A 26,516-nucleotide genomic window follows, 5' to 3' on the forward strand; every position below is an offset into this window, starting at 1 on the left:
ATTTTCTTGGCACATCAAACATATTGGAATATTGACAAACTAATTAATCTAAAATAATAAGTAGCCATATTTGGTTTTAGTTTTGTCTTTATAGACGATAGTTCGTTTTCTAATTCAAATATAGTGATTGATTACAGTTATTATAGTAGTATATTACGAGTGATGCTACTTTAAGAACATAATATTTGTATTCAAGTACTTGTACACTCACTTATTTAAGGTAATGATACTAAAACCATTCATATGATTTGTTTGCATTTGAGGGCGTATTCATTTGTCAGAAATTCAGCAGTAATAACTTTATCATTCGGTGTGACATAAATCAATTTAATTTATCACTTATTTCTTTATACAATAAAAAATTACTCCATATAAAATAAAAATAACACTATAAAACCAAATAATAGAAAGAAATTATACAACACATAAAACACAGATGCACACTTGCGAGCAGCTCACTGAATTAGTCCAAGCCATGCGTCCGTCTCGCCACACCCCCAACAACGCGTCCTTTCGCTAGCTCGTCCGGTTGAATCACACCAACCCCTCCCGTTGCAAATGCTCTAATCCTCTACATTTGAATGGTCATGTATCGAAACAACTGTTACTTAAAAATGAGTCCAATTTGTTGAAATTATTAACTCACACCAACCTTCCAACATCCTCATATAGTCCATTTGACTTGTAAACTTAAATAAAAATGCCAAGTCATAATCGATATATTTGAAACGAATATTTTGTTGAGTACTTGAGTAAGACTTTCAGTATTATTATAAATTGAAAAGTTTCTCATTTCTTTTTTCCTGTAGGGATTCGGATATTTAATTTCTGGTAACCATGGTGCAGGGACTATATGCATGATTATTTGTCGTATTTTACATTTTTACTAATATGATTACGATTTTCATCTTGCACGTTTTATCTGAAAGAACATGTTCACAAAGATAAAAAAATATAAAGAAGTGAGATAAAGTATTATCACATCAATAAAACATGATAAATTTATCATGAATTGGAGTGAAAATAAGGTGCTCGAATTTTATTAACACGTTGCCGGAGAAAAGCATGAATTTATCGCTCAAACCATGTTTTGATAATGAGAAAATAGTGAAAATATATGTATTTGGCTATTTTCCGTCAAAGATAATACAGAACTTTTCATCTACTAATATTCACAATCGACACCTGTGCATATTATTGTTTTTAAATATTCCTATAATTTAAAATTCTCCCAAAATTAAAGCTGATATGAGTCTTGACTTGACTAGCATATATATTACCTGGAAAAATTCACATTAATTACCTCAAACTCTACAACGTTCAAAGGAAGCGATATCGGTTTAGAAGGAAACAATATTATTTTAACTCAAATTATTTTCGGCTCATAATAATAACGTTATCTTTTAAAAAATCAATATCATTTCATTTTTTAATCATTGTCGTATGAGTTGATCGGGCAATTTTGTCATGTAGGTGAATCCAACTTCTATTTCTCAACTCAAAATTAAAATCATAAAAAAATGACAAAATATAAAATTTGATATAGTAGTATTTAATTTCAAATTTTGTAAGTAGTGTGTATAATTAGAATTCTTCCAAAGCTGTGTTATACGGCCGTTTTCTCTATTGGCTAATGATGTGATGAGTGGAAACAAATATAGTGCAATTGATTGAGCCTCAATATATATATAATACAAATTTCAACTGCGCGCTTTGCGTATTAAATGAAGTACTAATATTCCAATAACACAAGTAGAAGTATATCATTTTAAATCTGTCCCTTTCAGAATTACAAAAGCAAATTTATCGAAACATGAAAAAAGGAATTAGAAGTTGCATCGTTCTTGGCTTATTACACATACATTATTAGCCAACAACTCTTCAACTTGAAAAGTAAACGACGCTTTGCTCTAAAGCAGCATCCTAGCAAGACCATAATACATCCAAAGAAATAAATACTCACGTGTCCACAAATATTCATTGATTTGGAACACACAAAATAATTAAGGCCACTTTATATTATGAAAAAAATAAATCCAGCCCCAATATATATATGCCCTCATGCATCTACTTTCTTAATTAGATGAACTGATCTTCAGCTCCAATCTACAATCACTTAGAATAAAATGGAGTGCTCATATTACCAAATGTTGCTAGTGTTTGCAGCTGTAATACTCGCAGTGCAAGGCCACTCTTCCGCTACTACAAAGCGTTTCAACTTCAATGTAAGCTCGATCGCTCTACATGCTGCATATGTATATCAAATTAAAACTATATAAGAAATGGTGATGCGTTACAGGTGGAATGGAAGAGCGTAACGAGGCTTTGCCATACGAAGCCGGTTCTAACAGTGAATGGAAAATATCCGGGGCCGACTATTGCTGTGAATGAAGGCGATAACGTTCAAGTTACAGTCACTAACAAGGTTGCCACAAATACTACCATACATTGGTAAGTTAGTTTCTACAGTGTTTTTCTTTTCTTTCCTTAAGATATTTAAACAATTTTGTACTAGTTCTGATTATTAAAAATTGAAAAAACATAATATCATACACCAATTTTATAGGAGTAGATTATTAGAAAACATAAATTAACTAATAATTGTTGGATTTAGAGCTAATAACTAAACTCTTTTTTGTATGTTGCATGAATGAATGCATATTTAGGCATGGAGTGAGGCAGCTAAGAACAGGTTGGGCAGATGGGCCAGCATACATAACACAATGCCCTATAGGCAAAGGAAAAACTTACACATACAACTTCACCGTTTCCGGTCAGAGGGGAACCCTCTGGTGGCACGCGCATTTTTCATGGCAACGTGCTTCTGTTTATGGCGCCTTCGTCATCCACCCTCGCCTCCCCTACCCTTTCCCCTTCGCGCCTTCTCCAGTCGTTGAAGCGCCTCCAATTATCTTCGGTAACAATCTAACCTAACTTATCGAAATTATCTTCATCGATCAAATGTATATTCTCCTAAATTTGAATCAAATAATCTCAGGTGAATGGTGGAACGCGGATGTTGACGCCGTAGAAAGTGAGATGAGTCGGTATGGCGGCGGACCTAATTCCTCCGATGCCTACACCATCAATGGCTTGCCTGGTCCCTTGTACCCCTGTTCCATTAAAGGTACTATTAGTAGTAAAAATAGTAATAATAATAATAATAATAATAATAATAATAATAATAATAATAATAATAATAATAATAATAATAATAATAATAATAATAATAATAATAATAATAATAATAATAATAATAATGTACTTGCTGATGGCCTAATTGTAAAATGATTAATTGCAGACACATTCATCCAGAATGTGGAGCGAGGCAAGACCTACATGCTAAGGATCATCAACGCGGCCCTAAACGACGAGCTCTTCTTTGCGGTAGCCAACCACACCCTAACCGTGGTTGAGATCGACGCAGTCTACACCAAGCCCTTCACAACCTCCGCCATCATGATCACCCCGGGCCAAACAACCACCCTCCTCCTCACAGCCGACAAATCCACCGGCGCCTTCGTCATGGCAGCCCGGCCTTACCTCACCTCCGTCTTCCCCTTCAACAACTCCACCACAATCGGATACCTTAAATACACAACCACACCCAAACTCAAACCACAACCAACCATCCCAACAAACCTCCCTGCAATGGAAGACACTCTCTTTGCCACCCGCTTCACCAACCGCCTACGCAGCCTCGCCAGCGCAGACTACCCCTGCAACGTGCCGAAAACGATCGATAAAAGAGTCATCACCACCATCAGCTTAAACCTCCAAGACTGCCCCCAAAACAAAACCTGCAAAGGCTACTTAAACAAACAATTCTTCGCCTCCATGAACAACCAGTCCTTCTCCCGCCCCTCCACCTCCATACTCCAATCCCACTACCTCAACATCAACGGCCAATACACAACGAACTTCCCCGATCGCCCTCCCCACGAGTACAACTACACGGGCGTCGACTCTGTTTCCGAGAACATGAACACGGAGTTCGGGACGAGGGTGCTGCAGGTGGAGTTCGGGACGAGGCTGGAGATTGTGTTTCAGGATACGAACTTGCTGAATCCGGAGAACCACCCGATACATGTGCACGGGCATAACTTCTTCATCGTGGGGCAGGGGTTTGGGAACTTTGAGGCGGAGAGGGATGTTTTGGGGTATAATTTGGTGGACCCGCCGGAGAGGAACACGGTGGGGGTGCCGGTGGGGGGGTGGGCGGCGATCAGGATCAACGCGGATAATCCGGGAGTGTGGTTCATTCATTGCCATCTTGAGGAGCACACGTCGTGGGGGCTGGCTATGGGATTTATTGTCAAGAGTGGGAAAGAGCCTACGCAGTGTTTGCTTCCTCCTCCGAGTGATTTGCCTGTGTGTTGAGTTTTTTTTTTTACTTTTGTTTCTATGTCTTCTTGTAGCTTTGCTAGTGTATATTGAGAGACAATTGAGTAATGAAAACTGATATTGAGATATACTCCAGCCACACCTGCAAAAGGTTTACCGAACCGGCGGTTAAAATTGAAATCATAACCGCCCGTTACGGTTACAAACCGAAACCATCAATTTTTGAATCGTGGTTCGGTTCAGGTTCAAAAATTTTCGAATCGAAACCGTGCCGGAACCGCTAGTTCCGGGCGGTTCCAAACCGGAATCGCAAAAAATCGCTTGAAAACCATGAAACCAAGCCGGAACCGCAAAAAATCAGCGGTTTGAAACCGTAAAAAAACCGCCGGTTCGGAACCAAACCAGCAATTTTGGAACCGGAACCATAACCGCGAAACACCCTCGCGGTTCGGTTCCAGTTCGTCAATTTCCAAAACCGGAACCAGCGGTTCCGAACCGTAATTGCTGGTTCCGGAACCGTTGGCACCTCTAACTCCGGGAAGTCTGCAACACACCTCAAACAAACAATTGGACTATTGGGCCTGAATTAAATATTTGGGCTGAGAAAAATTATGATACTTTAATGAATTGGATTAGGGCTTAGGGCTTATAATAATTTGTTCATTTGGGCTGACTATTCAAGAAAGAGGCTAAGTTGATTGCAGGGCACTAAGTTTAGTCAAATTGAGTTGTCTAAATTATGCTAGGTGAAAGTGAAACAAGAATAATTACACAAATATAAATAAACAAGGAAAAACTTCACTAATTGAACATAAGCTACAAATGGTGCATACACACAAGGTAAAACTTTCTCGAACCTACATATGTAGTGCTTACTTCAAAAACAATTCACTGGTAGCACATAGACTAGATTTCGTGTGAAGATCAATTTTATAGCACTAAGCCAATTATATGAAAAGGAGAACAAATTAAATGGCTTTATAAATAGCCCTGGGTCCTAGATCGTGATATGTGGGCCTAATATTATAAGGATATGATCCAAAAAGAATTATAGTCCAAGAAGAAGAAAAAAAGCCTTTATCCAAACCTTTTTATTTTTGGCGAGTTTTCTCTCAAAATATAGCCTTTATCCAAATTGAAGTAGAGTAACAAAGGGCCTGTTTGATTCATATCATTGGGCTTGAATTTACGCTTTTGGTTCAGCATCTATGGCATATCTTAAAATTAGGGTGGAAATTCAAATATGTACGTGTTGAATGAAGGTCAAAGCATTCATTATGGTAAATGTTTCAAAATTAGTCTAGATTTTTTTTCTACTTCTTATTGTTTCTCAAGGAAGAAGTACTCCCTCAATCCGTCATTTGGATTTCCGTTTCTTGGCGCATGGATTCTAAGAAGTGTTAAGAAAATTTGATGGAAAAAAGTTAGTGGAATATGGATCTCATTTAAGAGTATTAATTTAAAATGAAATGTGGGTGAAATGGATTAGTGGAATGTGAGACCCTTATTATCATTTATGGTAAAAATAAATCGAAACTCCTATTCACGGTCGGACTAAAATGAAAAAAATGAGACTCATATTCGCCGACAGAGAGAGTAAATATTAAGATGATTATATTTTGATAGTTATTGGCCATCAATATGCAAATAGCAACGACTCATGTACTTTGACTGTTTTTAAGAAATGACCGATAATGTGGTCATAGTGATTCAAAGCCCCGGCTTATTAGTTGGGTATAATAATTTCAGAAAAATAATCTTCTTACCCAATACAATTGTGACAATTATATGTCAAATTTTTAGTAGTATTTTATAGTTATGTTGATTGAGTAAGTCAATAGTCAAAGTCTGAAGAGTTATATACAGAAATACATGTTTCTAGTATGCTACGCACGTTGTAGGCAGCGTGAAGAAAAATAGTGAAACTGGAGGACGACAATAACCATATATGATGATGCTGTAAACTGATGGGTCAACAAAAAACACGAAAACGCAGGCAGCAAATTTAGAAATAAAGAAGGGCGGGCCGAATTCGGTGACCTTTTTCCATTTCTTGATTTTCACATTTGCTATATTACGAGTTACTAATCTGCAGAAAACAAAGCAAAAGGCAGCTCTTTCCCTTTCGCTGCAGCAACCATTTTTTCTTCTATAAATCAGTGGATATGATACCGATATCAACTCACCTTTAGACTTTTTCATAACCTCTCTCTCTTTTTTTTCAAACTTTGAAACTGCCGAAAGAGTATCTTAATTGGCTTCCCAGGCAAGTCTCCCTCTCTGCCCATGCTCTTTTATTTTATTTTATTTTATTTTTCTCCTTCAATTCCCTTTTCTTTTTTTAGAAATACAGGACATGCATAAATATACTTTGCTTCGATTGGAAACATAAAAGTATATATATCGTGTTACTTATTTAGATGTTATAACTTATAAAGTAGGTGGGAACGTGCTCTGATCAAAGTGTTCATTGTTTATTTACAGCTTATCTAGCTAAAAAAGATCATTCCAAAAAGCAATATATCTATGTTTTTCCAACAAAAAGTTTACAATAAATTGGAAGCTTCTTTGGTTAAGATTTTATTCCCTTGTTACATATGATATGAACATTCACTGAAATCTAGAACATCGCTTACTTTTTAAAATGAAATTAGTTTTCTGCCCAGAAACATGCATTTAATGAAATACTGTATGAAATGGTCCGCTATATAATACACATAGGTGAATAATATGCAGTGAGTTATTGTTCATCTACGAAAGTCTAAATAACGTGTGCACACATTTTCCCGGACATTAATTTCAAAAGGAATTAGAGTGGGGCTACTGAACTATAGTTACTTTGTTTCATAATAATAACACCAACAACCAAAATTCAAAATAATTGTAGTTGAATAATAAAACAAGTAATTAAAAGTAATAGTAAAAAGGAGGGGAGTGGGGTAGAGATACCATTCTACTGTATTACAGTGAAATTAATTACTGGGTAGTAGTACTACTAATTAAGGATTTTTTAGCAATACATTTTAAGAGGCGTATTAGCTCACAAGTGAAATGATCATATAGTAATATAGTATTTGATTTTTATGATATTAATTTTACTCAAATAATATACTACTGTACTATCTTGGATTTGAGGTGATCCCTGAAAGGCTGAAATTCTGTGTCAATTCATTCCATTACCGAAAGTGATACTTGAGTTGAGATCCAGTGGACCTATATAATTATATATGAGTTAGTATTTCAATATTTCGCTCTGCTTTCTTCGTTAATTCATCAATTTCAAACATTTATGGAGTACTTTATAGTAAATTGCAATCATCAATCAGGGTTTATTCCACACCGTATACATGATATATAATTATTTTTTAGTAGTATGATTTCATGTTGCTACTATTATTAGTTATTGTAAATATAAAGTTAGGGCATTTATTTTGTCCCATTTTACTATTTTCATTTATCCCATAAAGTCTGTCCCAATTAAAATCTTTCTAAAAATAGACATTAATAATTACATCTCTAATGTGAGACTCTTATTCCACTACACACTTTCATTTAATACAAAGTCAAACAATTTCTTAAAACTGTGTCAAATTAAATTGGGACAAACTTTGTGGGATGGAGGGACTATATACGTATATACGTAGTAGTAAGATATGGTGGCACAAGAAAATTTGTGGAATACAATAATTAATCTCTCATTCCCCAAATGAGAACCAATTAATTGTTTAAACAACCAGTCAAATTTATATAAATTTTAATTCGTGGGACTTTGCGGAAATTTTTCTTAAATGTATGGTTCCAAATTCTATCCGAAATGAATTAGATTCTATCTTTTGGCGTATGAAAGGGTCAATGACGCGTTTAACAAACGAATAATGCTTTTCTGTATTAATTAATTAACACAAAAAAAATTATCTGACCGAATTAAGCTGGTTTGAATTTTTCCATTGGTTGTTTAGTTATGTAATTTAATTTTAAATACAAATTTTAAATTTATATGCATACATTCTCCTTATTTACTTTAAATGCTTTAATTTCATTTAGAATGTTACAAGCCATTCATTCGTATTTATCAAAACTCAAAACATGCATATAGATCGAATAAAGTCCGAGGACAACATAAAGTATAAATTATAAATTACTCCAGTACATTTATACTTAGTTTCAAATTTCTAAAAGTACGTAAATTTAAATACATTTATATATCAAGAAATGTATCTTGGACAAATAAGAGGAAGTTAACTTAATAGTACAACATTTTTAACTCAATTAATACATAGAAATGGAAAAGAGACCTTAAAACACAATGAACGACGTAGTTAAATACACCTGGTCTAGAAAAAACAATCATGTTATTCCATTTTAGATTTCCACTAACAATAATACTTCAATATATTTTGTCTCTATATCTTTTATTTTATCAATTTAATAAAAACTCAATGTAGTAATATATTGGTATTGGTATACATAAATATGTATGCGTTTCCATTTTTTTCCATATTATATGTAATGACGCTTGTATATATGTATATATATATTAGTTATAGAATTTTAATTATATATTGATATTCATGCAGATATTGATAAGTAGTTTCACGAAATTAATACTATGTGGTTGCATATCAATTTCACAAATAAAATGTTCAAATGATTTAGAAAAAAGGTATGTCAATGGTTTCGTGTATTTCATCGCTGTAATTAATTTAATTTCTAATTACCACTAATTGATTTACTTTCGTCGAAATACGGTGGCCCACATACTTACGATATTCGTTTAAACAATTTTTTAGTCAGTTTAATGGGTGGATTAAGTAGACTTATAATTATCAACAAGCCATGACTTCAATTTATTCTCATTAATGTTATTCTTTTTTCATTAATTTACCTATGAACTTTAGCCCGCTTTAGCTTAACTATTCTTAAGAGCGCAATTGGCTGTAATTCTACAACTAATTAAGATCTTATTTCAAAAGATAGTTGGTACGTACGTGTGCTATCCTTGCTTTTCAAAAAGAACCTCATTTTAAGCTTTTAATATCTTTTCTTTTATCAAATAAGATCTTTATCTAGAACATAGTATTATAAATTAGTGTGACATGATGTCATCTCATGGTCAAGATTGTTAAACAATATTTATATACTACTATGGATTCAAGCATATAGATTCAACTTGTTAATTAATTTGCTAGTAAAATTCCAACGTTTGACCCACCCACGCATGGAAAATCACATAAGATTAGCCATTCAGATCAGTGATTTTATTAATTAAGTAATATTTTTTAAAACCTATACGCTCCAGCATAAATGTTTTATACGATATTATTTTAAAAATAAGTTGCTGAAGTAATGCTTGTTGATTGAGATATGAGACTTTGCATATATTGTGACTTGTTTTCTATAAGTGATGTATTCTCTTTAAAAAATGTTGGGGCCCTTCATTTATCTAAAAGATTTTACAATCAAGCTCCTATGATCTATCGAAGTTGGTGGATGCAGATAACAACAAATCATGCATGTGTGTGTTATTCATTTGCTTATGCTTTTTTATATTTTTCATCTACAGTGTTTTGTTTTGGATACAATGTTTGATTTTATCAATATGTTGATTTTGTTGTTTTTTATTTTGAACTGTGTCTATTCTTCTCCTTGTTGCTCACCATTTTCATGGGCATTTGTACAACATAAAATAAATATTTCATCCGTCTCAAGATAAGCGAGTCGCTTCTTTTTCGCATTCGTTTTTGGAAAAATAATAGTATAAAATAGTTAAAGTAAGAGAGATAATAGCTTAGAGAAGACTTTTATCTACATTATTCTCTCTCTTACTTTATTTTTTCTCTAATTTATTTTATATTATTTTTTCAAAGCGAGTGCAAAAAAAGAAGCGTCAGCTCGCTTATCTTGACTAAAATTTGATTAAATAATTTTCGTCATTTTTAGTCTATCCTACAATAAGAGTCCACTTTTACTTTTATATAAATAGTAAGTAGGTCACACATTCCACTAACTCATTCAACTCACATTCATTATGAAACTAATAAATAAAAGTGAGACTCTAACTTTTTCAACTTACTTTTCTTTACATTTCTTAAAACATGTGCGGAGTCAAATGTGGACTCCTATTGTGGGACAGAGATAGTAGAAATTTGTCACTTGAAACCCTCGTTCAAGTTATATATCGCTTGATAATATATACTCCATGTATCTAGGGCCAACATGCATGGGATATTATGGTTACTAACTAGATCTAGCTAAATTCAGCCTACGATACATAGGCTTCTAACTGCTCTATATGCGTAGCTCTACATATCATAACTAAACCTTATAACTTTTCATGGTTACATGGTACATCAGTAAATGATTTAATTAATATAAATATATACTAGTAATCCATATCTTTGAGACTTTTTTTAATTAAAGGTGGTCTCCAAACGGGTCTCATGTGCCTGAACACTGAACCTATACATGAGTCAGCCTTTAAATCGATCCTAAGCCATTATTAATGTAAAAATTTGACACTAAAAGCACGAGGCATAGTAGTTAAAAGTTAAAACACACCTTTGGTTTAAATATTAATGCATACGCAAACTGAAATTCTACGTGTTACATATAACGGACATGTTATGATATTACAAGATATCCCCAAAAACCAAAAACATAAAATAAAAACACAAAAAAGGAATAGCTAAGAGATATCTTGTGAAATACCCTATAACAAACTCGGATACACTGAGAACATTCATCGATGCACACCCGAACTCACATTAGTCGTCACGTTTTGTTCTTGAAACACTTTCAAAAAAAACTTCGGAGTTGATTAGGTACGTAGTCCTTACAATTCTTGTGTGTGGGATGTTGTTTGCAGCCCAACAATTCATTCATTATAAACTTTCGATATCTTTTACATATGAGAAATCAAAATTCGACACACATTAATTCCCTCAAAAGAAATAACTCCTTGTACTCTTGCTTTCATATTCCTCCCAGCTTTCAGCAGAGCCCGAGTTAGACCCAAAGTGCGACTGAAACCCCACACAATCTTGCTCTCTCTGCCCATCTTCCTGACCAGGCGCAAGCGAAGACGAAGAAGCCGCCATCGGCATCGAAACAAAAGGCAGCCCTCCTCCATAAACCCCTTGTGAGGAAGATGATGATGATGAGTTCCCATAGCCATAGCTGCTATTGACATGGCCGCTGCGAAAAAGTTCTTCATAGTGATGAACGTTGAGGTAGTTCTCTTGGCTCGGAGGAGCTCGGGTTTGAGTTTGAGTTTGAGTTTGAGTAGGCATGGTGCCGCGGCTAGTTGTTAGGTAGCCGAATTCAGTCCGGCCTTGAACCCTCTCGGGGAAGTTGAGCTTGGCCTTGTTTCCTTTGAACCTTAGCGCGGCCTCGTCGTAGGCCAGGGCTGCAGCCTCCGCGGAGTCAAATGTGCCGAGCCACACACGCGCGGCCTTCTTCGGGTCGCGAATCTCCGCCGCCCATTTCCCCCAAGGCCGCTGTCGGACCCCTCTGTAGTGTCTCCTCCTTGGATTTTGAGTGCTCCCTTCATCATTTCATGTGCAACAATTATTCAGTGTATGTAGAAAAAAAATGAGGGTTTTGCAGTAGTATATTTATGGGTAAATGAATATAAATTTAAAGGCCGCGCAAGAGTAAATTTGATGGTTTTTGCAGTATTTGTTTAGATGCTTTGAGATTGCATAAGACTTCTCTTGTAAAAACACACAATCACACACTACTAATTACTATTAAATACATATTTAATTTGTACATAAAATAGCACCACACCTTGTTCTTGAACTCGTTGAGTTTGGGGTTCGGTTGACGAGTGATGATGAGGAAGTGGTGGAGAAGTGTCGAGGGCGGACTCCGGTGGGTTCTCGCCGGTGTAACCGAGAACCTGAGAGAGGGCGGTGACCATGGCGGACATGTCTAGCTGCGATCTGGCGGATGAGTAAATAGGGAAAAATGGATCGACGTCGTTTTGATCCTCGGATTCATTGGAAGGAAGGGGCCTCTTCCCATGCATCGTTTCTGGCTTCAGCTATGCTGCTCAACTGTTATATATAGATGGAAATTAAAGACAAGGCTGAGCTTTACCTCCAAAGTCGTCTGAACATGATTTTTTATCACGACTATTTTTTCTAGGATTTTCGTTTGAATATGTGTGTAACTATAATATAATCTGTCACCGCCTTTATCATTAGTCTAACAATGTAAAACGCTCTCCTCAAGTATATTTATTTGAGAAATAGAGAATACTCGTCATTTAAGTTCGTATAAAGTTAAATTAATTTATGGTCAGTCTCACAATTTTTTAAATTGTAATATTAAATTATGAAGTTACAATTTTCCTTATTTGTGAACTAATTGATATTTTTTGGTAATGTTAAAAATAACATTGTTTTAATAAAATAAAAATATAAAGGAAAATATAAAGGAAAATATAAAGGAAAATAAAAGAAACATTAATGTAACATCTCAACCTTATAATGAATGCATATTTTGCCTTTTTGGGTATTCTATAATCATTTGCATTATGCGAATACATTATAAAGTAAATATGAATCAATATATTTATAAAAAATAATTAAATAATGTTTACAAATACATTTTTTTCTAATAGTGTCAAAAAATTTCCTTTAAAATTAGTCACGTAACTTTTGGTATTATATAAATAAATTAAGTCGACTAATTCAACAAATTTTTTTTTTTCAGCCGAACACCTAGTTATACATTGAAATACATATATTTTCTCCAATGTGATTAACGCATGTATAGAAGTAGTTTGAATATATAATTAGCAGACACGGTGCACGTGTGATTGTGTAGAAAAAAAACTTAGATATAAACTTTTGGTTGGCTAATTAACTTACCTTTCAATTTGCAAGGAGAAAAGTTCATTTAAATGCTGGGCCGAATCACGACACTTAATGTAACTTTTACTATTAGTGTCACACATGACACATCACACATGGACACATGAAACACATACCTATAATCAATACTCAATTCATTAATACGAACATATAGTATAATTATATATTAATTGCATGATAATTTATTATAATTCTTCAAAACGTAGAGAATTCATAACTAAATACAATTTTGCTTTATCCCTCTTTTTTGTAGTTAATTAGGAGAGATATGTTAGTATGTTTCGTATTTTGAGATCTGGAATCAGAATTCTCATTTTCTCTCTATCGTATTTTTCACTCCTTGATTATGGAGTTGGTATTTCCATCTTCAACAACTTTTACAAAAACTTTAAGTTATTGCACCACGATTTGTAGATGCGCCTGCTTCAAAACTTTCATTTCCACCATTTCCACTTGGATCTATCAGGCTCAAATGCTGCTATTAAAATCATTTAATCAGTTTACTTGAAGTGCATCAATATTTAATTTTAGATTATTAGAGAACATGTATAATGAATTGAGCTGGAGGAAACTGTGATTTGATTCATTTTCATTTGCACTTTAGTTTGTCTGATATGGAGTGAGTCAATATTTGTGTGCTTCACTTCAGATTGGTTTTTCAAGTTCTCAGGTGTGGTTATTATCTCTGTTTTACTTCATCTGATTTTAGTAGTTCTTGAATGAGTTTGGCTTGATTTGTTGTTTATTTGTCTGATAACTTACAGCACTACCAATAAGACCAAGCTAGATGAAGAACTAACAAGAGCATCCTGCAGAATCCGTGTTAGCTTTGAATCACGATAAGGTATGTGCTGAGCTTAATGCATTTATCACATTACAAGTGTTAACGATGATCTGATGTAGTCTTTGCTTCTTTAAGGACTCTTTCTTTAGCTCCAGTTTTCTCTCTTTCCTTTAGCTCAAGGATCAGGTTTTCAGACCTATGAGATTACTGAGTATGCATCCATATTCCATACTCATGCCAATTATCTGAAAATTTAAAGTTTGGTAGTTTATTACCTCTGACATATTACAAAGATATATATGCAATGACTTCTACTGCTGGCCATATTCATTTCTAGATATGTTAAGAGTTACAAATTATGGACTGTAACACATAGGAAATGTAAGATGTTAACTTATGCACACAAGGAACAGAATTAAGTGCCAAGATATGGATTAAATTTTTTTTCTGTACTTGATGTTCCATTTCATGAATTACTTGGAGAGTTGGAGTAAGTTGCAAGAAAATTATCCGCACACGGACTACTAGTCGATTACTTTAGCTCAGATTATTCTGTAAACGGCCGCAGTCACATTTTTATTATTTGGGGCTTGCTTGAGTAAGCTGTGATGTGTGTAATTTGTGCTAAAGATTGTTTATCTGTTGCTTCTGATATATGTTGAAATGAGTTTGGGGTAAATTCTAGCTGTTTAGGGAGTCTGCTTACATGCAAGGAGTCTTTATGGTTTCTTCTGTGAGATGTGAAATCATTTAACTGTTTTTTTTGCAATCTTCTTTTTTCTCAGAAAAAGTGCTTGCGTTATAGTCTGACCCTAAACTCTGTTATCTGGATGAAGGCTATTCTCAATGGCCCAAGGGACGGGTTGGTTGATTTTGCTGAGTCTCGGGCCAGTAGTGATAAAGAAGTTGATCTTGTCCTCAATAGATCCGTGGTAGAAACTATACGGTCAGTATATGAAAGGTCAGAATTGGAATTCTGTTCATAGATGTATATACGAATTGTCGTTGCTTTTTTCATACTTATCCCTCTATTTAGTTTTAATTGAATTTCCCCCTTATTTCACTGTCTAAGAATCACCATCTTTTCATTTCTTCCTAATTAGTTTGGAGACGAGGAGTAGGAGAGGGTACAATAAATTATTCTCGAACTTCTTGCTGGTGGAGGAAAGGTTAGTAATATTTGGTTTGCCCAATCAGGCAGAGGCAGAGCTAAATATTCTTGATATTGAACCGTTTCCCTTTTTTTTTTGGTTGTGAGCGATGTAAACTAAATTATGAGCAAGTGGAGTACTAATTTTTAAACTACTTGTAACATTAATTTCACATCTCCTTGGTTATCTGTGGAAATTACCAGCACAACCTGCCCACTGTTGGCTCTTGCATAGCCTTCTGCCCATTAATTTTTTTATATGCACTGTCAGATGCATCTTCTTTGGTGATATAACTGATAAGAAAAACAATAGTTCATACATACTATCACTTTAGTGGAATACCATGCAAGTACTCATGATCTATTAAAGCAGCTTATGTTACATAAGATAATATAAGTATATTAATTTCAATACAGGGTTGTCACACTTATTTGAGGAGCAAAGTTAAGAGATTTAGAGCTTAAAGTTGAAGTGAAGATATAAACTCTAAAGGTGAATCTCTTTTATTTTTATTTTAGTTATTTTGGAACATGGCCCAATTGTGCCATGATTTCATTATTTAAGAGCATGCCTTAGGGTGTTAGAAATTGGTGGCTAGCTTTGGGGTGGAGCTTTGCTGGCTCCACCGACCTGTTGTGAAGAAGTGGTTTAATAATGTTAATTGCAATTAGTTATCTTTGACGCAATTAGGAATGTGTCTCTAATTGTTTGTACACATCTAGTCTGCAAATAAAATAATAGTAGATGTTTTGAGAGAAACAAGTTTTTTTTTTTTTTTTTTTTTTTTTTTTTTTTTTTTTTTTTTTTTTTTTTTTTTTTTTTTAATGTTTCTAGTTTCATGTTTTTATAAATAAACTATTTCTGTATTTGTACTATCGAGTTATTTTCCTGCTAATCATTACTTTGCAATTATGTTGGCAGATATTCTTTCAACCTTTTTGGATAAATGCTAGAATCAGAGACTGTAAGTTAATGCTATGACTGTAGTTATATGCAAATTATAAGTTTTGATGTTTTAAATAATCAATATTCTGCAATTTGTTTTACCTCATATACTAAGATTTCTGTCTGGTTACTTAAAATCACAAGTTTTTGGTCATTATCTGTTATATTACATAACCAGAGAGAGCATCCCATAGGTAGATTTCAAACTAACCGTAAAATTACAAGTTTTTGGCAACATGCTAGAACCAGGGACTGAGTAAAAGCTATTACTGTAGCTATATGCAATTATAAGGCTTGATGTTTTAAGTGATAAGTCTTTTTGTTATTAATGTAGCTCTTCTCCCTCCTATCTTCCCATTGGGACACAAAGCAGAATCTGCTCATGAAATGAGCACTAGAATTAGTCATTTAAGAGTGAAAAAAGGAAGGTAAAACATGTACTGTTGTTAATTCTTACTTGTGTTAGAGAAAGGAAGGCAAAATGAACACTAGATTTAGTCATTTAGGACTAATTCTTCACCCTTTTTGCAGCAAGAATTATTCGAGCAAAGGCGCGGGAAAAAACGGGAGATGGAAGAGATGATGAAGCAGTTTATGACTAATACTTGTGAGGTTCTATCATGATTCTATCCAAGCAGCCCCAATAATCAAGTCGCGCTCCAGATTGTGATGATGATGTATCTGCATAGAATTGATGTCTCACGAACTAAGTTCAAAACTCGATACTTTATGTTTCTTTTTGCTTTCGTACGTTAGTTGTATATTGACTAATACTTTTGAGGTTTTATCTATCATGTTTCTCATTTTGTTGGCCATTATTTATTGGTTTTTGCTTTAATGGTCTAGTTAGAAATATGATTTTGTGTATAGGTTATATTTATGTTTAATTATATAGGATCGAAGATTGTAGAGCTCGAATCTCGAATAAATTCTCGGCCTTGAATCAAGTGTGTACAAATTATACTGATGACATCATGATATAAAAAGTTTGCAAGTTCTTGAATAGATTATCAGTCTTGAACAGTTGAACATGGTTTACTGACTTATCAGAATTGCTCGTTAATTTTGAATGTAAAAAGTGTAATAAAAGTTTACTGAGATCATGCGACCATGCATCTCTTAATTAAAATAGCAATTAATTAGTACTTAAACAATTATTTTTTAATTAATTAATTCCAAAGATAAATTAATTCCTAATCATCTCAACAACCTCATGTATCATACTATTAAAAAATCCAATAGATAATCCATACCACGATGAGTTGATGACAATATGAGGTGGTATGTCCAAATTCTTTGACAAATTAAATATATAAGGCTCACATTCAGTTAAACAACAAACTAATGGAGTTATTTAAGAAATACTACTACAGCATACTACTTTTATGAAAAAATTTATAATCTTAATTATAAAAATTAACAATACTTTTTCACCTCCTATTTATTGCATATTAATATATACACATAATATTAATAATATCTCATATGTTCCGTCAATAAAGTATAATCATACGACACTTGTTAGAGCATCTCCTTGAAAAATTAATAATATTTTTTCACCTCCTATATATTGCATTAATATATACACGAAATATTAATAATATCTCAAATGTAGCATCTCCTTGAATAGTCCATAAAAATTGTGTATATCTTATTTTATTCCCTATTATTATTCTTTCTGTTTCTGATTTGGTATATCCGTGTAATAATATAATAAAATATTGATTATATAATATCGCAAGACTTCCCGCTCACATTATTGTACAAGATTGGAATATTAAAACAAAAATAAAAATATGCTCACAACAATCACACTGTTTTACACACTCCCCTATCCACCACCCATTCATCATTTTCTCCTCCGGAACCATAATCGCTCCTATTTATTGTTCATCATATTTGATTTTCCTGTTTACATTTGTTGTATTAATCTCTATTATTCATTCCAGAATTGATCTGTTAGCAAGTTTTACGTCATGATTTTGCACAGGAACATGATCTTTAATTTAAAATTTGCTGATCGCATTGTGAGGAGATTGTGCCATCCTTTTTTTTTTTTTCCCTCTGAGATGAAGTGATCAATTAGAGTAATTGATATAGTGTTTGAAATAATTCGATATGCAAGAAGAAAACATGTTTTTCGCTCGACTAGACGATTCGCCCATGTTCCGTCAACAGGTTTTTGTTTTTTGTTCTTCTATAAATTTGTTTCTGTACATGGTTATTTTAGATTTTTTTAGCATTTGCTTATTAATGTTTTATAGATTCAACATGTTGAATGAAGTTTCCATTCTGCAATTTGTCTCTGCATTGTATAGAAGCGTGGTTCATTTTTTTCTTCTTATTTGGCGAATGATGCTTTTCAGCCTGGAGAATATAAAAGAGATTTGAAGGATATAATGAATTAATGTTTTGTGCGAATTATATGAAAGGATGTTTAGTCTGTAATATTTGTGTAATAGTGGGAACATTATAGTTGAAAAATGCCCAACCAAAGTTGACAGTAGTTATTGAGTTATCCGATTTTTGTATGGAATTATTGAGTTATTGGATTTAACCTGTGTTCTATGATAATTTATTTAGTAGGGAGCACCGATTGTGAATAGCACAGAGTTCAATCAGTTAACAACACTGTATAATACGGAATGGTTCCTAATACAGAGTTCAGTCACCCAAGTTTTAAGTGTTTTATTGAAGTTCAGATTTCCTAATACACAGACTACATTATTTTCCTAAAAATTAAGTGTTTGTCTGATTATTATTGCAATTTTGCATGGAAGATTGTGAATGAATAAATGTTAATAGCACATCTTGTGGTTTAACTATGAGCACTTGATTAACATGGATTATCTTGTTTAACAAAGCAGATCCAGTTGATGGAAGAAAGTGCCGATACAATAAAGGAAAGAAGTCTAAAGTTTCATAAAGGTTGTCGAAAATATGTGTAAGTCCTAAGCCATGCTTTTTACTCATGTATCTAATATTGTTCTTTACTGATATCTAGTTCTTCTAATAGTATAAAATGTGAACATGCATATATCCTATACACATAAAACTGATAACCTATTATGCTCGAGGAAGGAAGAAGCTATGTTTTTCTCTGGCATTGGCATATATTTGTGCTTGTTGGGTTGAATACTATGGCTTCAGATGTTAAGAAGTAGCTTCACTTAATTTCCTTCATATTCGTTTCTTGAAGCCTTAAGCCGATATAAAAAGTACTTCTTAAAAGTGTTAACTGGTGCTGACTGATTAAGCCGTGGTTGTTTTTCTCTGTTGTCCATGCAATCTTTTGACACGATGAGTGATTTTTTAATTACATTGTTTTATTTGGCATCGTTATTGTTAATTATATGTTGATTTGCAGTCGAATCTTAATATTTGTTACTTCTTTGTAGAATTTGCCATTTTTACACTCTTTTTATTTGGTGGGATTCACAGAGATGGCCTTGGAGAAGCATATGATAGAGATATATCGTTTGCAAGCGGCCTTGAAACATTTGCTGGAGGACATAATGATCCTATCTCTGTTGCATTTGGAGGTAGGAAAGATATCTGGGAAAACAGTTTTCTTCCATTTTGATGGGGAAACTCTGAAGTAGAAATTTTTCATTTTAAAAGTTACTTAATAAATTTGCTCGCAGCTTCTATGCAATAATTGGTTTGATGTAAAGCTTTGAGAAATCATATGTTTTTCCATATGAGCTTAACAAAACTAATTCTGGTTTTATTGTTTTTTTCATCACTTGAGTCATCACCATGACCTTCATAATGTTGTGCTGCTTTGGTTTTGGTGAAAATTTTGCCCCAATTAGAGATACACAATGAAAATTTTCATAGCAAAGATTAACTGAACACAAAGGTTCTCATAGAACGAGGAACTGTTGTTTCTGTTGGTGTAGTAATTTCCAGGCCCATTGTACATCTTAATTAAGTTATGTTGTACTTTTAGGCCCGGATATGGAAAAGTTTGCAATTGTACTGAGGGAAATTGGAACATACAAGGAAACTCTTCGGTCACAGGTAGAGGCTTCTCTCTTTATCATTTAGATGCACCAGCTTTTTGTGAGGTTGAAATAGATTTCTTATCCTTGTGTATCATTTAGAGCTATTCACTTAGTTTGCAGTAGATATCAGTACACCCGGTTATTGCAAATTGTGGGTTCCGTTCCCCTTCTCACCCAAAACATCTGGCTCAAACCAAGTTTGGAGTACAACTGAGTGCATCCATACTTAGTGTCGTTTAAAATTTCTAAGCATGATCTGAGCTTTAGCTTGTCTGTTTGTTTGTTTTTTCATTAAGCATACCATGTCATTACGAGATTGCAACTGCTGAAACCTTTTCATCATCTAAAAGAGATGCATGTCCATCATTTGAGTAGTGGCCTTCTTTTATCCATTAATTTAATCTTCAAATTTCAGCCATCTTATACATTTTCCTTGAGCAATGTGACTGACTCTTCATGTTACCTTAGCTTCTTTAGACAATATATTCTAGTCTGAACTCATTTTACGAAGCAAGTTAAGTGTTTTAGTGCCTTCACTATTTTTTGCTTCCGTATGTATCAGGTAGAGTTTGTGCTGAATGAGAAACTTACGCAATTCGCTAATGTTGTCCAAGACATTAAGGTACTTCCATTTCATTTCAATTCCATGTATATTATGTAAATTCATAGATTTCTGTTATTGTATTCTTTGTTAACCTTCGATGATGATAGGCTTAGGGATTTTGTGCATGCATATGGCCAGCCTTTACTGTATTAAGCATGTCCCTGTCAAGAAATCTAACATTTTTCTGAAGTTTTTTATATGTTTGAGGTCATAAAAACCAGGATTTATGCCAGTTAATAAACCATTAGATGGATCTTTTTATAGTTGACCAAGGTTGCATTGAACTAACTGTTTTCTCACTAATTGCACTCTCTTTAGATTTTTTCTTATTCTTGTTTAAGTTTATGAATTTTGGACCTCACAAATGATATTGTGAAAACACTCAGGATGCCCACAAGCGCTTTGACAAGGCTACTGTTATTTATGATCAGGTATGTGCGATTAAAATTGGATAAAATGTAGCAGTGATGACGCAAGTTGGTGCTTTTCGTCTTTCTACGTATATCATAAGATTTTCTAATTTCATCAAAATTAGTTCAATCTAGTTATTGTGAGCCCATAGAGCTTATATTTTCAATTATTTAAATTTCTTATCTCAGATGAACTACTCATATATGTATTTATGTAATGATCTCATTAATCTATGATCATTTGATACAATTTCAATATAGAGAACATTTTTGCAAAGCCATGCATATCTGAAAATGATCTCTTACAAGAGAAGTTATTTTCATTTTCTTTATAGCTTCAATTGTTGCATGAAAACAAAGTTGCATACATGCATTATTGCTTTCATCTGTATAAGAAGATTTATCAAACTTCTGATATCTCAATAACTTAGAAAGGGCACTGGAGAACATGGACTCTTGATGCATCACATCTTAATAACATTGTGATTTTATTCCCAAGTTATGCAACACTCAAAGTAATAATTGAACAATAAGAATTTTATTTTTTAAAATTTGAGAACATTAACTAAAACACTATAAGTATTGGATAGTTGTCTCCTCTATATAAGTTTGGATAGTTGTCCCCTCTTACAAGGCCTCTTAAGGGAATAAGTGACCCATTTTAACATGGCATTAGGCCCAAGTTCATGGATTTCTTTGTTTCACGTGTGGAAGTCCGATGATCATTCTGGCCACACGTGTGGGGCGTGTTGAGACCCTTATCCCACGTGGACTTGGTAATGATCATGTAACCTCTATATAAGTTTCAATAGCCCTTCCCTCTTATAAGGCCCTTTAAGGGAGTACGTGACTGATTTCTACACAAAATAAAGGAGAGAAAATACTAATCTCACCCTAAAATCAAGATCCTTAAAACATAATACTAGTCAGAATCCCTAGCTTTTTCATTCACAATTTGTTTTTAAAAGAACGATACGAAGCTCAAGCTAGCTGTGAATGTTTGTTAGGCCAGCTGTAAGTTAATCTCCATAAAGCATGTTTCTGGTAGAAATATTATACTCCCTTCGTTTCCTAAAAATAGGAACTTTGGAAACGGCAAGGGTTTTAGTGCAAAATTGGTAAGGTAAGAGAGAGGGGGGAAATGGATAAAGTAAGAGAGAGGATCCATTATAGGAACGAGATCTTGTAAACTACAATCTATACTGATAATATATCCAAGGTCCAACAAGAACGGAAAAAAATATGACAAGAATCATTGAATTTTTTTCATTGGCATGACCTTTTTTTGTGTAGTACTCTGAATTTTAGATTCACCATAATCCAAACTCATGAGTATGTAAGCTATTGAAACATGATGGATGAATTAATAATTACATTTCAGGTTCGAGATAAATTTTTGTCATTGAGAAAAAGTGCAAGGATAGACATAGCTAGCACGCTAGAAGAGGTATATGATCATTTCCCATATTTACAATTGATTACACTTCTCTTAAGTGGCTATAAATGTTCAGATAGTTGTCATGGGTAACCATCAGTTGTTAACTAATTTGGTAGAGAGACGTTCCAGGAACTCCACAATGCAAGATCAATTTTTGAGCAAACACGCTTTAATCTGGTATGTTGATTGTTAATGTAAGTAGTGACCTGGACAGGAAGTAGTAAGATGTTTTGAACAAAATACATGTTTACATTTTTAGGTTGGCGCCCTTTCAGCTGTCGAGGCAAAGAAGAAGTATGAGTTTGTAGAGGCCATTGGCAACACAATGGATGCCCATCTTCGTTATTTCAAGCAAGTATGATGTATAATCGACATCCCCCCATATTGATTGATCATAATGTTTATATTGATGTTGGTGTTGTTTCCATTGTCAGGGGTACGAGCTATTGCATCAAATGGAGCCCTGTATTAATCAGGTTATACATGTTGCATCTCAGATATCATTTCTTCATTTTTCATGGATACAACATTTCCTAATCTGCCGCTCTACTGCAGGTTTTGGCTTCTGCACAAGAGGCAAGGGAAAATTCGAACCATGAGATATCAAATCTCAATGAACGGATGCAAGATTACATAAAGCAAGTTGACGAAGCAGGAAAAAAGCCTACTGAATCTCCACGTGTAGATGCCACACAACCTGTTTTTAGAAGCTCTCAGAAAGTGATAGAAGAAGTGATGCATGCTGCTGCTGGGGGAAAGGTACATGTTATGGAAATATATTTGATATTCTTAGCAGCATTTGGTTTGATAGATGGAAGGATAATAATGATAGAATTGACAGTATTGGAAGATGATTAAATAATCAGCCTAATTTAGGGTGATAAATATTCATCCAAACAATACTTTTGATTAAGTTTGATCATTATATCAATCATACTTTACCGGGCAAACTACTTTTAGTTTTGTCACACTCTAGCTAAGACTTCTGTAGTTTAGGTACAAACCATCAAACAAGGATATCTCTCTAAACGTTCCTCCAATTTGAGAGGAGACTGGAAGAGAAGATTTTTTGTTCTTGACAGCCGGGGAATGTTGTACTATTATCGGAAGCAATGGAATAGGCCAGTAAGTCATAGAATAAGAATTGAATCGCGTTAGCCATTTCTGTTAGCTGAGTGCCGTTTCTTTTTACAACTTAATTGTTGGGCCTCAGTTCTATGGAGGCAGCAGCCAAACTCCCATGCACAAAAATACCCCGTCTGATTCAGGCTCCGGGCTATTGAGTAGGTGGCTTTCTTCTCACTACCATGGCGGTGTAAACGATGAGAAATCTGTAGCACGCCATACGGTGAACTTGCTTACATCAACAATAAAAGTGGATGCGGAGCAGGTTGACCTAAGATTTTGTTTCAGGATTATTTCACCTTCAAAAAACTACACTTTACAGGTAATCTTTTGCCAAACTTTGTTTGTGGCTTTTCCTGATTCAATTATATGGATAAATAGACATGATGTTTATGTTCTTTAAAGTTTTTCACTGATGCAGGCAGAGAATTCAGCAGAGCAAATGGACTGGATCGAAAAAATAACAGGAGTTATTACTTCTTTGCTACAAGCACCCGAAGTGGTAAGAAATTAAACAAAAGATGGATAACTCTTTGTTTTATATATGTTGCGACAATTTTTATGCTATGAGTTGTCACTAGAACTAAATGTTCTATCAGTGACATAATATTTTTGAGATTTCTAAATGTCACTAGACTCACTGCATAATATTATGACATCTTATAAGACTCACTAGATTTGTAAATGTCACTAGACTCACTGCATAATATTTATGTGGTTTGCAAATGCGTAATTTGATTGTGTAGCTAATTTTGATACATACAAATGTTTGTTAATGTTATTTTTATGGCATGTGTAGTTCTTGGAAAAATTTATGTTTTTTAATAATAAAAGTAATAAAATAAAATTTTGTATTTGTGTGGGTCACCTGGACTTTGCATCTGTTTGTACCGTGTTTTATTTGTGGATCGACAGTTCTGTTTCAGTCCAGGTAGTGAGTGCGGTTCAGTAGAAACTCCAGATCATGATTTAAAGACTACCCAAAGCTTTAAAACTAAGAAAGATCGTTCAGCAAGAAGTATAATGCAAGCCACCAGAAGTACTCTAAAGTTTCAAGCTAATTTGAAAAAGGAGAAGCCAATCGACGCATTGAGTAAAGTGCCTGGAAATGATAAATGTGCCGACTGTGGTGCACCTGACCCTGATTGGGCATCCTTGAATCTTGGTGTTCTTATATGCATTGAATGCTCTGGCATTCATCGTAACCTTGGGGTGCATGTATCTAAGGCAAGTAGTTACGAATTAATCTCCCTTTTGTTCTTATCCAAGGCTAGTTAACTATTTCATTATGTCCACCAAATGTATGTTTATGCTCTCACACAATCTCATCTTCATTGGTTCTGGTCCTTGTGGTTCATGGATCTGTTAGGTTCTGATCTTGCAGCCTTTTCTTAACTAACAGATAAGATCCTTAACACTTGATGTGAAAGTCTGGGAACCTTCCGTCATTTCTATGTTTCAAGCGCTGGGTAATGTCTTTGTCAATTCCATATGGGAAGGGTTATTGCGAGCAAATAGAACTATTCAAGCTGATGAACTACCAATACGGTAAAGATTGCAGTGATTGGGGTGTTTGTTTCATAATTTGTTAAGTATAATTATAGTACTATATGTTATGACAGGTCGTTTGAATCTGAGAAATACAGACAGTTTTTCACCAAACCTCATCACGCTGGTCAAACAGCTCTTAAGGAGAAGTACATCACTGCAAAGGTATTAGGCTTTTGTATGTTTTGGTTCTCTTGTCTTCTAAACATGGAAAATCTAGCTACCTAATCTTAGTGTTGTCTCGATCTGCAGTATGTAGAAAAAAGTTTTGTTCCCAAACTAAAGGAGAGTGAGCAACTTGTTTCAGCTGCTGAGCAATTGTGGGAAAGCGTCCGTAAAAATGACAAGAAAGCTGTCTACCGCCTTATTGTTTTGTCAGGAGCAGATGTCAATGCAGGTTATGGTCAAGGAATGAAATCAAACAAGCAGGAAAATCCTGATCCGAATGTCCCTGCTATGGAAGAAGACGAGCTTTTTGATGGTTGTTCGTTGCTTCACCTGGCCTGTCATTCAGCTGATATCAGCATGGTGGAACTGCTCCTCCAGAATGGGGCAAATATCAGTGCTTGTGATTCCAAGGGTCAAACACCATTGCATCATAGCATTTCAAGGGGTGGAAATGCAATCACCAAACTCTTGCTCACAAGGTATAGCCTTTTTATTCTCTAAACTACTAAATTAGTATTTCATTATCTAGTTTTTACTAAAAATTTACCTACATTATGAAGGGGAGCCAACGCAGAAGCTGTCGACAAAAGTGGTAAAACCCCTCTTCAGCTCGTCACAGAATCAGCCATCGATGACGCCGAGATCCTTGCTCTAATGAAAAATGCTGCCAGATAGCACTTTTGCTAAATTAATGAACATCGATGACGTCAAGATCCTTACTACTTTATGTTTACAAGTATAAGAAGACAAAGTAATTGTAGATAATGTAGACTAGTTTATTCTTTGTTGTATATATACTGTCAACTTATATTTGATTAATGAACAATGTAAAGATTTTTATAATCGTTTAGTTTGCAAATCTATAAAGGTCAATTGGTACTTTTCAAGGGATGGGTACTTCGATCCCTACCATTTTAATGCACTTTTCCAGCCAACAATGAAGGGCAAAATGAACACAAAGAATGGCTGGAAAGGAGCCACATACTATCACTGTACATTTACACCAATTATCGGTAAAAATATTGTTTTGTGGTCTACTTAGAGCCTTTACATAAGATGATATATCCACTTCAAAGTATGGGGCATGGAGCCATATGTGGTGTAAATTGAATC

General features: G+C 34.2%; 3 protein-coding genes and 1 long non-coding RNA gene across 9 annotated transcripts; 3 read left to right on the forward strand and 1 right to left on the reverse strand.

Annotated features, from left to right (window-relative positions):
* Positions 1-2,068: 2,068 nt before the first annotated feature.
* On the forward strand, positions 2,069-4,394 carry LOC125190764 (laccase-1). The gene is made up of 5 exons (XM_048088154.1): positions 2,069-2,225; positions 2,300-2,451; positions 2,667-2,917; positions 2,999-3,127; positions 3,302-4,394. The coding sequence occupies exons 1-5, from the start codon at positions 2,127-2,129 to the stop codon at positions 4,378-4,380; spliced, it is 1,710 nt and encodes a 569-aa protein (XP_047944111.1). The 5' UTR covers positions 2,069-2,126; the 3' UTR covers positions 4,381-4,394.
* Positions 4,395-11,137: 6,743 nt separating this feature from the next.
* LOC125191082 (ethylene-responsive transcription factor ERF114-like) lies at positions 11,138-12,495 on the reverse strand. The gene is made up of 2 exons (XM_048088543.1): positions 12,133-12,495; positions 11,138-11,887 (listed from the first exon to the last, which is right to left on the reverse strand). Exons 1-2 carry the CDS (start codon positions 12,371-12,373, stop codon positions 11,286-11,288), a joined length of 843 nt encoding a protein of 280 aa, XP_047944500.1. The 5' UTR covers positions 12,374-12,495; the 3' UTR covers positions 11,138-11,285.
* A 1,214-nt stretch (positions 12,496-13,709) lies between these two features.
* LOC125187654 lies at positions 13,710-16,906 on the forward strand. 6 transcript variants are annotated; one of them, XR_007170646.1, is made up of 8 exons: positions 13,712-13,893; positions 13,988-14,067; positions 14,143-14,218; positions 14,793-14,953; positions 15,111-15,176; positions 15,575-15,650; positions 16,080-16,122; positions 16,635-16,906. It is a non-coding gene; the product is annotated as an uncharacterized LOC125187654 (long non-coding RNA). The 6 variants fall into 6 exon arrangements; XR_007170647.1 differs by having other exon boundaries at positions 13,744-13,893; positions 14,844-14,953; XR_007170648.1 differs by lacking the exon at positions 14,143-14,218 and having other exon boundaries at positions 13,710-13,893; positions 14,793-14,968.
* Positions 16,907-18,156: 1,250 nt separating this feature from the next.
* Positions 18,157-26,290, forward strand: LOC125191235 (ADP-ribosylation factor GTPase-activating protein AGD3-like). Its single transcript, XM_048088751.1, has 19 exons — positions 18,157-18,281; positions 18,971-19,047; positions 19,545-19,645; positions 20,056-20,126; positions 20,673-20,732; positions 21,101-21,145; positions 22,506-22,571; positions 22,692-22,739; positions 22,822-22,917; positions 22,997-23,038; positions 23,118-23,321; positions 23,559-23,687; positions 23,776-24,009; positions 24,109-24,186; positions 24,603-24,914; positions 25,090-25,235; positions 25,310-25,400; positions 25,488-25,882; positions 25,964-26,290. Exons 1-19 carry the CDS (start codon positions 18,222-18,224, stop codon positions 26,076-26,078), a joined length of 2,370 nt encoding a protein of 789 aa, XP_047944708.1. The 5' UTR covers positions 18,157-18,221; the 3' UTR covers positions 26,079-26,290.
* Positions 26,291-26,516: the final 226 nt, after the last annotated feature.

Source organism: Salvia hispanica, chromosome 5 (assembly GCF_023119035.1).
Source record: "Salvia hispanica cultivar TCC Black 2014 chromosome 5, UniMelb_Shisp_WGS_1.0, whole genome shotgun sequence".
NCBI lineage: Eukaryota > Viridiplantae > Streptophyta > Magnoliopsida > Lamiales > Lamiaceae > Salvia > Salvia hispanica.